The sequence below is a fragment of the Andrographis paniculata genome, unplaced genomic scaffold, assembly GCF_009805555.1.
Source record: "Andrographis paniculata isolate CXL003 unplaced genomic scaffold, ASM980555v1 Contig65END, whole genome shotgun sequence".
Taxonomy (NCBI): Eukaryota; Viridiplantae; Streptophyta; class Magnoliopsida; order Lamiales; family Acanthaceae; genus Andrographis; species Andrographis paniculata.
In genome coordinates this window covers 4594900-4608186 of record NW_026137601.1, presented here as the reverse complement: position 1 = coordinate 4608186, position 13287 = coordinate 4594900, and the positions used below count along the sequence as shown (strand labels likewise).

Sequence of the window (13287 nt, the reverse complement as noted above, 5' to 3'; positions counted from 1 at the left end):
CACCATAAAATTACCCCTACTTTTTTATTTTTATTACACAATTGTCACTATTTTTTACACTAACACACTCACAAAGGCAAATAAATCTTTTATTCATACTTTTTACCAACTACCAATATAATATCAATATTTCTTAAATCTCGTACTCAATCAAATTAAGACTATATTTATGGGACGGAGGAAGTATATTTTATGCATGTAATTAGTTGTTGAATAAACTAGCTCTGAACAAGTGTATTATTTTTATTCTTAAATGTTAAGTGTATATTTGTTTAGACTTTATTCTTTCTATTATTTGTGAAGATATTATTGAAAATGATATTTTGATTGTTTTTGTTATATTATATTGTTATCTATCTATATGTATATATTTAAAATTATTTTTTTTAACTAAATATTATTCCTTTCTCATTTAAGAATCTGTTCAAATTTTTGGTCATAGGTTTTAATGTAGGATGTACATTTGGTTACTTTTTATTTTTATTATAAAGAAATATAAAAAATATAAATTTTTACTAAAATGTAAAATACAAATATTTTTAATTACGTATATAAAAAAAATAAGTACAAATTTAGGTGAGAGAAAAATATTCTATATGTTGTAACAATTGATATATTCCCTCCGTCCTATTGAAATGTTACTACAGTATTATTTATTTTTGTTCGTCCTAAAACAAGGTTATCATTTCCTAATTTAGTAATTGTACTACATACCTAACATAATAAATACTCTTTCAACTTACAATATATTACACAAATGTCATTACTTTTATATTACACCATACTAATAGGGGTATTTTTGTATTTTTTTTACTGCAATCTAATATAATACTAATATTAAAAAATCTACGTGTAAAAAACAAATGCCACCATTCCAATGAGACGGAGGGAGTATTTTTATTTTGAATAAAATTTACTAAATTAAAGTATATAATACTTCATATTGTATATATTTTTTTATTGCAGTATAATTTTAAAAATATTTGAATACATATTTTAATTTTTTAACCTTATATATTAAATTTATTTTAATATTATCAACATTAATAATTATCGAAAAAAATTATAAATAATATGATAATACACTATTATTAACTAATTAAATATATCTTAATACTATATCGTTAATAAAAATGAAAAATTACCTAGTAACGGAGGATTATAATGTAACAAAGTTTGATTGAATAAACTAAGTATGTGTTTGTTTGAAAGTTTGAATTTTGAGTTGAGATTTAATCGTAAAAATTTTGAATAGAAATGTGTGATGTGATATAAACAGAAGTTTGATAATATAAATAGAGATCAGTGTGATTTTTTTTTTTTAATATAAAATTAATTTTTAAAATAATATAAAAAATAAAAAATAATTATTTAATTTAATATTTAAAAAAAAAATTATTTAAATGAATAAAAAATCCGTCAAACAAGCCACATCCTTAAATGATGAAGTGAAGAAGAAAGAAGAATTGCAAAAAGTAAATGGCAAGGTACACCGTACACACACACACACGGAGGTACTATTGTATATATGAGTATTAAACACAAAAGGTCAAATTTTAGCTAAAAGCCTACAAATTAGAAAATTATTTAGGGCAAGTACAGGCCAGAAGACCGATTTATTTATTTTTTTTATACAATAAAACCGGTTGCGTGATGCCCACGCGCCGCCGTGGAGCCGGCAAAATTCCTCATTTCAACGGCGGAGGTTGAAAACCTGTTCAACGGTCCGCAGACGGCGCTCTTCTCATGATAGATAGATAATATACATACATATATATATATAATGAGGTCTGAAAATAGACAACCTAAGCCAAACACCCCTTCTCTGCCTTTTTCTCCTCTTCTTCTCTCCTCTCTTTCTTACAACCTTCGTGCATATCTTTTTTTCTCTCTCTCTCTCTCTCTCTCAGTTCACACTTTCGAGGAAAAAAAGAAAATAAAGAAGATTTATTGTTTATTTCAAAAATAATTTTCGTACAAGAAATCAGGAGGAGAAGGAAGAAACAATAATAAATTTGTTTTGACTGTAAATTTTTGAAGGAAGGAAGGAAGGAAGGAAAAGGTCTTTTGGTTGGGAGTGAAATGAAGGGCGGTTCTTTCTCTGCGGTTCTTGCTTTTTTGTGGTGTTCTGTTGCTTTTGCGGGAGATATTGTTCACCAGGACGATGTTGCCCCAAAAAGGCCCGGTTGCGACAACAATTTCGTCCTGGTAAGAAGTTCTCCTGTCGTTCGATCTTCTTCTTTTGGATGAATTGCAGTAATTTATTTGTTTATTTAATTTTTCTGGTTTGTTTTTAGTTGTAATTTGTTTGTGCAGACAGTAGATTGGATAGAAATTGAATTGAATTTCGAAAGGCATCTGAGTAGCTGACTGTTTGAGTTTTGGTTATGGCTTCATTCTTATGACGTTTTTGTGTTAAGGAGGGTTTTGTAGTATTTGTTTATCTTCAGGTTTTCTTCTGCTGTCTTTGTTTGATCATATGTTGTGTGTGAATTATCTGTTTCAGATTTTGATTCAGATTCTAATTGATTCAGATTACAGACATGAACTATGTTCTTGCATCACGCCTAAATTCCACAGCAGCAATGTTGTTAGAATAGGAAGGAATCGCATCACAATTCTCAGGATTCGACAGATATGATCCTTAGTCACAAACAGCCAATCATAGTACCGTAGTAAAAATTGGATAGGTTCGATCTATAGTCGTCCGACTAGGACCGATCCAATAAGTTGTTTGTAATAATTATTAGTAGAGAGCATTCGTTGTCAGTTTTCGGAAAATACTCATGTTGTAGTGCTAGGTCTTCCAAGTACATCGATATTAATTGCCTCGACTCACGCCTCCCGGATATATATATATATAATCTTGTATAAATACGTAATGCTGCTTTAATACCGTGTTAAATGATTATCTCGGCTTTAGAGGCCTCGGTTTATTATTGTGACCAATTGTGTGATGTGATTGTGTTTCGATAGGTTAAGGTGCCGGTTTGGGTCGACCATAGAGAGCAGAGGGAGTTTGTCGGGATCGGCGCGCGATTTGGTCTAACATTAGAATCGAAAGAGAAGCGCGCGAACCAGACCAGAATCGCTCTCGCAGATCCTCCCGATTTTTGTACTAGCCCGACGAATAAGGTCTATTTCTTCCCTCATAGTCTCGCGCAAGAATCGGACTAGAAAAAAAAAAAACCGTATGCATTTATTGATCTCATCTTTGCCGTTTTCTACTATTCGATAGCTCGCGGGAGAAGTCGCTGTGGTCGACCGAGGCAATTGCAGCTTCGTCAGTAAAGCTAAAGTTGCGGAAGCTGCCGGTGCGTCAGCACTGCTCATCATAAACTACCGGACAGGTTTGGAGCTTTCTTACAATTGTCGTGATGCAAACGCTTCTGATCGTATGAGGATCAGAAACACCTTTATTATATGCAACATGTGCTGTTTGTAATAAAAGTTTGTGCTGTTAACTCATAATTATAGCGTGTGCTGTCTGAGAGTATATAATGTGCTAAAATCAAGTATTTTGTGTGCTGTGTAAGATTATATCATGTGTAGGTTATGTACTGTATTTGTATTATATTAAAATATACTGTGTGCTGTTTATAGTAACACCGTCTGCTGTTTTGTAGAACGGTGTGCTATTCAGCACAGTGCTTAATGTTTCTTCAGCATTGTGGCTGCCGCCATTAGGCGTTGTATTAATCTAACAACGGTTCGGTCTTGTCTAAAATTATTTTTACCTCGACAGAGTTGTTCAAGATGGTTTGCGAAGCGAACGAGACGGACGTGTGGGTGCGCATACCCGTCGTCATGCTCCCGCAAGACGCAGGTGTGGCCTTGAAGCAGATCATGCAGAATAACACTTCACACGGTGAGGGTTGTTAGAATTGTTCGAAGATTATGTAATGGTAGGTACGTATGTATGTATGTCTATCCTTAATTGTTGCTAAACGGGCTTCCCGATTTTTCCAGTTTCAATACAAATGTATTCTCCGAAGCGACCAAAGGTCGACGTGGCTGAAGTGTTCTTATGGCTGATGGCTGTTGGCACCATCCTGTGTGCATCTTATTGGTCGGCGTGGACAGCGAAAGAAGCCGCGGTCGAGCAGGAGAAGCTTTTAAAGGTCGCACACTTGTTTGTCTGATTATTACATTTGAGTTTGGGTTTGAAGGATTAACTGATCGTTGGTGTGTATTGTTTACTGTCTCAGGATGGTTCCATCGACGAGGATGCTTGTCAGTCTACTGGCATCGTGGATGTGGGCGTCGCCTCGGCTGTTTTCTTCATTGTGATCGCGTCGTGTTTCTTGGTGATGCTTTACAAGCTGATGTCGTATTGGTTCATCGAGATTCTGGTGGTCGTGTTCTGCATTGGTGGCGTCGAGGTTGGTTGATCATTTCATGGTCTTTCGAAGAATCCTCTCCAAGCTGTCTTTTCGATTCGAAGATTTATATGTTCTCTGTCTGTCTTCTGTTTTTCTTACAGGGCTTGCAAACTTGTCTTGTCGCTCTGCTATCATGGTACGTATGAGGGTTGCATACTTCACTACTATGTCCCGGCAAGACAATTTCGACTTAAAACATCCCTTTTCTACTTCAGTTTCAGATGGTTTCGAACGGCATCGGAGTCCTTTGTCAAAGTTCCTTTCGTAGGCCCTGTATCGCATCTCACACTCGCCGTGTCACCATTCTGCGTTGCATTCGGCATTCTATGGGCTCTACACCGTCGTCACGGTCCATTCGCCTGGATCGGACAAGACATACTTGTAAGAACAGAATAACCGAATACTTACGTTTACATTTCCATGTATCGTTAATTGTCTTAGCTGCCGGGACTTAAAAAGATTTCCTTCGGAACAGGGCATTGCGCTGATAATCACGGTTCTACAGATCATACGCATCCCAAATCTTAAGGTACTCGTCTACAACCAAGTTCTTTTATCTTAGCTTCGATGAATAAACATGTCTCCAAACATTGTTCGAAATATTTCCTCAGGTGGGAACAGTTCTGCTCGGCTGCGCCTTCCTTTACGACATTTTTTGGGTGTTCGTCTCGAAATGGCTATTCCACAAGAGCATAATGATCGTGGTACGTTAAAGCTCTCGATAAGTTCCGCAATGTATATAACCCGATGGGACAGTTAATATATTGCGCGCTTATCTTGTAGGTAGCACGCGGCGACGGGAGCGGGGAAGATGGCATCCCGATGCTGCTGAAGATCCCGCGGATGTTCGACAAGTGGGGCGGATACAGCATCATCGGATTTGGCGACATTATCTTGCCGGGTCTGCTTGTCGCATTCTCCCTCAGGTAACAAACATTCTAAAATATATAAAAATCGATCAAACAGCACCACTCCAGAGTGTAATTTCCGAACATATATATAGGTATGACTGGCTGTCGAAGAAAACCCTGAAAGCTGGATACTTCATCTGGGTGATGCTCGCCTACGGTTCAGGTACATATCCAACAATCGTGTCCAGGAATTCATCAATGTCGCACTTTACTTACAACATCGAATCTGCAATGCTCCCGTAGGTCTTCTGGTAACGTACGTGGCCCTGAACCTGATGGACGGACATGGGCAGCCGGCGCTACTCTACATTGTCCCATTCACTCTAGGTAAGCATCAGCACAACCTATCAAGACATCCAACACTATTATTAAAATCAAAATTAAGAGCTTTAATAATGTTCACCCGGTCGATGTCAGGGACGATGATAGGATTGGGGAAGAAGAGAGGGGACTTGAAGCATTTGTGGACACGAGGCGAGCCTCACCAGCCGTGCCCGCACGTCGCCCCTGCTCAACAACAGCAACATCAACAATGAACGAGAGAGTTGAGATGAGAACTAACTAGGACACTTGTATACACAGGAGATGTATATGTAGAGTAATTACAGTAACAAAGGATGTTTGCATTTTTCTTGGCTGTTTTTGCAGATTCAGTTTTTGGTTCCTAGACGATGAAAAAATCCAATAGATTGACAAATACACACCAAAATATAGCGATATATTCAACAGAAACTGCAAGCAAGGAATGGAATTAATATCAAACCAAGCTCGAAGCACCATATAATTATATATCATACTTCTAAAATGCTCCAAAAAATGGATCTGCCAAAGCTAGAAATAAATCATACCTTTCTAAAATGCTCCCAAAAATGAAACTTCCAAATTTAAAATTTTGACATCGCCTAGACAGTCAAAACGTACGTACCAATAGGTTCTCGATCTTGGGGGAGCAACTCGGTCTCAAGTCAATCTGTCGATTAAACTGCACCTAAGCTGAAGTAAAGTTACTAAGCACAAAAACATAACTTTCAACACATGAAAAGCACAACTCAGAAAGACAAATCAAATTACATGTGAGAAAATTAATGATCATCGAGCAACTCAGGCTAAACTCAAGCTAAAGTAACTTTACTCAGCATAACATCATTACTTTCAACACATAGAAAAGCGGAACTTAGAAGGAAGATTAAACTCGACAAATATGGGAGTTTCAATGAACAAAAGCAGTAAATCTCTCCATCAAATCATTAAATTAAAGAACAAGGAAAAAGTTTCCTGATATTTACAGAAACTTCAGACTCACTTGGCTGCAGGCTTGCTTTTCCAGCAACTAAGATTTCTTCTAAACCACCTTGTTGACAGAAATTTCTATTACAAGACCCACAAGAAAAGGAACAACAGTCTATGACATTGTAAGCCTCGTGGCCTAGTCTGTTTCTCTGTTTCCGGGGGAGCGAAGACAATGAAACAAGAATTTTTTTAAAAAAAGGTAAATTTGGAGAAAAGGGAGGCTGGAAAAATAGGCCGATTTATGCGCATTCTTTCCCTTATTGTTTCTACAGAAGTACCTTAAGGATCAAACTCAAACATCAAAATTGAATCTCTTAAATGATTCCAAAAAATAGCCGGTTGTCGATCCATAATGATGTTGTTTCCAACTCCGGGCTGCGAGAGATTTTCTTTCTTCTTCTTTTTCCTTGTTTGGGGTCTGTAATTGGAAGTTGATAGGCAGACACGGAGCATCATTTTTTGTGATGATCTAAACCTGCAATGAAATTCAGTTATACAAAAAGTTTAACAGAAACAAAATGGTCTGAAAAGGTAAACACTTGGCGACATGCAAATGCTTGTCACGTTTAGACATTTTGTACATTAATGCAGAATACAATCAATGGCAATAACAGAACCATAATTAGAGCATGAAAAATAATCGTATGATTGCAAGTGTCTAATACTAGAAGGATGAGACAGCATAAGAGACAATAACATTAAACGTACTTGTGAATCGCCTCAATGAGCCATTTCCATTAATTGACAACTGTAATGGCCTGCGCTCTTGACCTAGGGAAAGAATCTCTTGCATCCTCTCTGGCCAGTCGGAATTTAACCTTCTGGCGAAGTCTTCCACTTCCCTGTTCAATTAAATGCAAAACAAAATTGTCACATATAATATTTCATTTGAATATCTTGAATTCCACCACTGCATTTTAATGCAGTGCATTACTAAACAACTCAACTAAAAGTAAGAATGAAGCATGATATCAGAAATTTGTCAGAAATGTATGTTTCTCCAAATACAATAACGGTGTCCTCAATGCAGCAATGCCGCCACTTTACGACTGTGATACTGCTATTAGCAACAAATATCATACCAAGATATGTTACATACACATCACTTACCTACGGACACACAAAAAGACAAAATGAACAAACTTTAAGTTGTAGACGCATGTCCAATTAACTTCATTGTAAGACAATAAATATATCAAGAAAATATCTCGTCTGATCTGTGGGGAACATGGTGTAGTCGTGTGCAAAAAATACAGCAGTGAAAATTTATAGAAAATATATCATAAATATGTATTGTGAAAAGAATGTGCAAAAAGAATCTTACAATAGATAAAAACAAATATAAACTCAAGGTGAAGATTACACGGACATGTTAGTGGTAAATCCAAGCACCATGGTATGCTGGCCTATACTGAAAATGAGCTTTTACTTATCCCACAAAATGATCATCAGCCGACACAGAGACTTCATTTTGTTTACAACTATCAACTAAAACTCACTCGCACAAATCAGGCATATTTTTACCCAAAAGTGTTTGTGCTCTCTCATATTGCCATAAAATAATTCAAATTCAATTACTATGGCCTATTCAAATTTATTTAAACTTTCCAAAACCCTGTACACCGTGGCCGAAAACCTAACCATATATTCTAGATCCCACCACATCATCCCCTAATACACAATAAAATAAATAAAAAGGAAAAGGAAATATAGTAAAATCAAACATAATCCACCATTATTCATGTCTGAGTAACCACACAATATTCTATCGCTAATAGTATCGGAACAAATAATAATAAAAAATTGCACAGTAATCCATAAAGCAGCACCATGCTCACCTATCAATTTTTTCTTTCAATGCAGGATCAATATCATCATCTAAATCACAATCATCAAAGTCATCTACCACAGCTAATCCACTATCTTCAATGTCAAGCAACTTTGTCGAGTTGGACATGTTGGGATGAAGCTTGTTGAGTAAAGAATGATTCCCACACTCAGAATGACACTTGTCTAGTTCCTGCCACATAAAATGGCATCAATCAAAACAGAGGCACATGCATCAGAACAACCTCCAACAGCCTATTTTTGCCTGTACTGGAAGACAGGGCTTAGGAAATTAATAAGGCCATGACTGAAACAATGAAGCCGACAACTTCAGAAAAATACAGAAAAGGTTTCTCACTTTCTTGTCCTTATCTGCAGTGTTTCTTGAACATGATGTGCTGTTCGATGGGCTAGTGCAATCTGAAGGAGCATTCTTCTGATTTTCTTTTCTCTTACGGTTCTTCTTTTTATTTTTGGAAGCTCTAGTCCCCTTAGAATCTACAAAATAATGCTTATCCAAGGTTAACCTTAACATGAAGAGAGAGAGAGAGAGAGAGAAAGAGATGGAATGATTGAGACGCAAAAAAGGTGTGGGGGGATGACAAGTGCATGACATCAAGTTCATCATTAAAGGAGGTATAAAACAAGGAATAAAGGAAATACAGCTCTAAGTTCAGAGGTAGTTGCTTCTGATAGATGATACACATTTACACATTCTCAAATACAGGACTCAGCAGAGCCACTGACAAGCATATCTTCAAAATAACAGTAGCATTTACCAGAAAATCTACAGAATTTAGTACAAAAAATATACTAACAAAGCATACAAAAGAAATTAAGGAATTAGGTAACAATGCAAACACCCAACTACACGAAAAAATTCAATTCCAATTGGAAAAATAAAATAAAACAAAGTGCCAAACTGTAAGATATAGAAAGCAAATACTGCCCAGGAAATCTTTGATGCCTAAATTTGAACCATAATGTAGAAAAAATTAAGAAAATGAATTCACCAATAAATACCTCCATTGCCTCCATTGATAAATGATAAGAGGTCATCAACTGATCGCTCATCTGAGTGATCCTCTGCAATCTCAACACTCTATAGAACACACAATAAGTTTAGTATTAGCTACTTTAAGTATTATAAGAATAAGACTCATTGTTCAAAGGGTACAAAAACCTAAGACTATATTTCGGTCCAATATCAAAATAGAAATCAATTATCATATTCACCTTTTGTCTCTCCCGTTCCTTTAACTCTTTCCTTTTCCTAGCATATAATCTGTTTAACAACCGAATTCTTGGATCATCCATGGTATTTTTTATAGGCTCCAACTTTTCTTCCTGCATTGACAGGATAAAAGAATATAAGGTAGAAGAGATCACAGAATTGGGTTCTCCCACGCAAAGAGGAACATCAAACATGCAGACTGCTTGCAACAACAAAACACCTCAGTGAGATCATCAGGCAGATGAAATATCTCCCGTATCTCTTCAGGGGTTTTCCCTTCAATCACCCTAGCAAGGGCACGGCTAGTGAGATCAACAAGTGGCTTCAGCTGAAGGCTATCAGCAGCAGATGTCAGCTCACAAAGCCTTTTGGTATCCATTCGAACAAACTTCTCATCGAAGGATTTTCTTTCCTGCACCAATGTATTCAAGGATTATTTTCCACTACAATCTAGCTGGAATGCCTATTGAGCTATCAAAATAATAATCAAGTAAAAAGAAACAGGCACAGCAACAACAACAACAAATTCAGTAACAGCTGGCAACCTTGTTTGACCGGCCTGGCACTTGATGAAATCGGCAATAATCAAGAATCAGACTAAGCATAGCTGGATTAACCCGAGAAGGAAGAGAAATGGGATAATTCTTTGAAGACCCGAGGCCTGAATGTATTTCCTGACATATATATGGACAATACATCGCAACCTCTTGTTCAACTTGCTGTATAGAGCCATCAGACGTTTGAAGCCACACATAAGCCTTCAGCATCTAGCCAGAACAGAGGAACGGACAATTCAAACCAGCAGAAAGTGTAACAAGGATATTACAATATTAAAACTATGAGCTTTGTGTGTTGGTAAGGTGGGCGATCAATAATTCAATAATTTATCAAACAATGAGAATAAGTAGTAAGGGGAGCTTGTCACCAAATAAACTTCGAAGAATATGCTAATAAAAACTAAGAAGGTAATTGTGCCAGATACCTCGGGTTTTATAATCTCGCTGTCGGCTTCAACCATTGTACTGAATCCAGTGCACCAATTTCACAAGCTATTTACTACCTGCAGTGAAGAACACGGGTTAAGGAATCACACAAATTTCAATGAATGGATATCATGAAAATAGTGTTATACAAATCCTAATTAACAAACCTCCTAAAACAAAACAGTATGGCCACATTGAGTGATAGTTCTAGTTTGTGCTCACATCCAGGACTACGGACCATACAAAAAAAAAAAACTCTTCAAGCTTACAAGTACCGGTAAACAAGTAAAAACATTGGCTCTCGGAAAACATTAGTATATATGGACATCTCATATAAGAGGGCATGCAAAATTAAAGATTGAGAATTACTACTGTTGGCATTTATTCTGTTCAAGAACTGAAACATAGTTGAGATATATAAAAAAAAAAAGATATTAACTATGAAAATTGTTACTAAAGTAAAAAAATCTGTACATAATACTAGGAAAGAAGAGCTAAACCAAAATCTTTCCCTCCGCTAACTTAAGATATTGTTCTTTGTTTTTTTCCTTAGAAGATGCTTTCGGTTCAGCCTCAAACATCATAGAGAAACAAGAAGAAGCCAACGATTTGCCACACCAATTTGAGTTCCGAAACCACAGAAAAGTTCAAAAAACCCAATAAAACCTAGACTCAACTTAAACAGCTAACAAATCTGAAATTTGCTGATTCCCAGCAACAACTCCCAAACTTAAATCCATAAAATGGATACGAAAAACCACCCAAACCAATAGAGAATCAACAAGCTCCACATCAGAAAAGCCCCAATTCCCCACCACAAAACAAGCCCCACCCCATTCCAATCCCTAATCGAAAATCTTCGCATACAAGATGCATTTTACAGTCACAGAACAGCAACAGAAAACCAAAATCAAGCAAATCTAAGAAATGGATTGACAAGCACACCTCACGAACCCCTCACCGGTTCCTATAATCAATCGAATCCAAACCTTAGAAATTAATCCAAAACCCCAAGTCAGAAGAAACACGTCAAATAAACACAAAAATATAACAAAACAACTCGGCAGCCGCTGTTATTGTGCGGTAAATGAAGTGGAGCATTTCCCACCGGCAAATTGAGAATAAAGATAACCTCAGTTCGAGCTGAACGGCGCTTTGAATTGCAGAAATGGCGGTCGCCCTCGAAAGCAGAAAAAATGGATAAATGCAGCCAAAGAGGCGAATAGAGAGTATCCGAACAGAGAATAGGGGATTTTTTTAAGACAAAGAAACTTACAATTTTTGTGCGGAAAAGATTTGTCTTTTTTATTTTATTTATATTTATTTATTAGTATTATTTTGCCTATTTTCATTTGGGTGGGTAAAAAATCTCAAATTTTAGGTAGTTCATTGCTTTTACAAATTTTGATTTGCATTTTAATGCACTCCGGGATCAAGAGGTCCAGAATTGACTCAGGCCACTTGTTGAGTGGGATCCACATTTTATTTGTAGTAGAGGTTGAGTAGGAGTCGAGTTCCTGGACTCGTTTATTAATCTACCCCTGATGAATCAGAGTATTACACTTTTATTTTAATATATACTGCACAATTTTATTTTATTTTTTTATATTTCAAATAAAATAATTAAAAGAACATTTTTCCAATAATTTCGCAAACTAAACACAATTTGGTGTCTAAAAATTATTTTTAATAAAAAATATTAAATACTATTTAGGGTTGGTTTGTTTCATTTTTGTTTCAATTAAAAAGCAATATCTTTATTCAATTTGCATGGTAATTTATATAAATATATTTTTTTTATATAAAATATTAAATTACATACAATTTAAATAACAAATTAAATTTCAAAATCAAAATCAAATAAGCTGTTACAGTTTATTTAGTTGTAATTTGAAATTGATTTGAAATAAAATATTAATTTGATTTTTTGTTTATATACTATTAGTTTAATTTAATATTTTATAAGAAAAAAATAATTTATTTTTATTAAAAAAATATATGCCAAATGAAATGGTAAAAAAAATTTGGTTTAAAATGCTAAAAATACATAACAAACTGAGTTCAAATTCAAATTGTAGTTTAATTTTAAATAGTAGTTGGTTTAATAGATTGATTTTTATTATTATTATTTTTAAAATAGTAGTTGATGTGATATATTATATGATAATATTATTTATTTTACAAAAAATTGTTTGACCAGTGAAAAGATTAAAAATATTATTTATTTTTGTTTAAATTAATGCATTTTTTTGGAATTTAATTTTAAAATGTTTTATTATATATTTCTTTCATAAAACAGTATATTTAAATTGATTTCGAATAAAAAGCAATATCTTTATTCAATTTGTATGATTTTTTTATATAAATATATTTTATTTTATTTCATAAAATATTAGATTAAGATAAAATTTAAATAAAAAATTAAATTTCAAAGTCAAAATCAAACAAGTCTTTACAGTTTATTTAATTGTAGTTTAAAATTAATTTGAAATTTAATTTATATATTATTATTTTAATTTAATTTTTTATGTGAAAAAATAATATATTTTTATTAAAAAAAATATGTCAAATGAAATGGTAAAAAATTTGGTTTAAAGTGATAAAAAGAAACCAAACAGACCTAGTTCAAATAGTAGTTTAATTTTAAATAGTAGTTGATG

General features: G+C 34.6%; 2 protein-coding genes across 5 annotated transcripts; one reads left to right on the top strand and one right to left on the bottom strand.

Moving 5' to 3' along the window:
- Positions 1-1800: 1800 nt before the first annotated feature.
- Positions 1801-5940, top strand: LOC127262200 (signal peptide peptidase-like 2). The gene is made up of 14 exons (XM_051290779.1): positions 1801-2208; positions 2977-3135; positions 3239-3350; positions 3746-3868; positions 3970-4121; positions 4209-4382; positions 4484-4518; positions 4598-4763; positions 4858-4911; positions 4994-5086; positions 5166-5308; positions 5386-5456; positions 5537-5620; positions 5711-5940. Exons 1-14 carry the CDS (start codon positions 2083-2085, stop codon positions 5827-5829), a joined length of 1611 nt encoding a protein of 536 aa, XP_051146736.1. The 5' UTR covers positions 1801-2082; the 3' UTR covers positions 5830-5940.
- Positions 5941-6479: 539 nt separating this feature from the next.
- LOC127262201 (SKP1-like protein 21) lies at positions 6480-11915 on the bottom strand. 4 transcript variants are annotated; one of them, XM_051290782.1, is made up of 11 exons: positions 11760-11898; positions 10795-10857; positions 10627-10704; positions 10190-10411; positions 9865-10056; positions 9647-9757; positions 9434-9512; positions 8769-8908; positions 8422-8603; positions 7292-7425; positions 6480-7058 (listed from the first exon to the last, which is right to left on the bottom strand). In XM_051290782.1, the coding sequence occupies exons 3-11, from the start codon at positions 10660-10662 to the stop codon at positions 7036-7038; spliced, it is 1119 nt and encodes a 372-aa protein (XP_051146739.1). In that variant the 5' UTR covers positions 10663-10704; positions 10795-10857; positions 11760-11898; the 3' UTR covers positions 6480-7035. The 4 variants fall into 4 exon arrangements, with proteins under 4 accessions (XP_051146739.1, XP_051146741.1, XP_051146740.1 ...); XM_051290784.1 differs by lacking the exon at positions 10795-10857 and adding an exon at positions 11573-11616 and having other exon boundaries at positions 11760-11892; XM_051290783.1 differs by lacking the exon at positions 11760-11898 and adding an exon at positions 11573-11753.
- Between the last annotated feature and the right edge of the window lie 1372 nt (positions 11916-13287).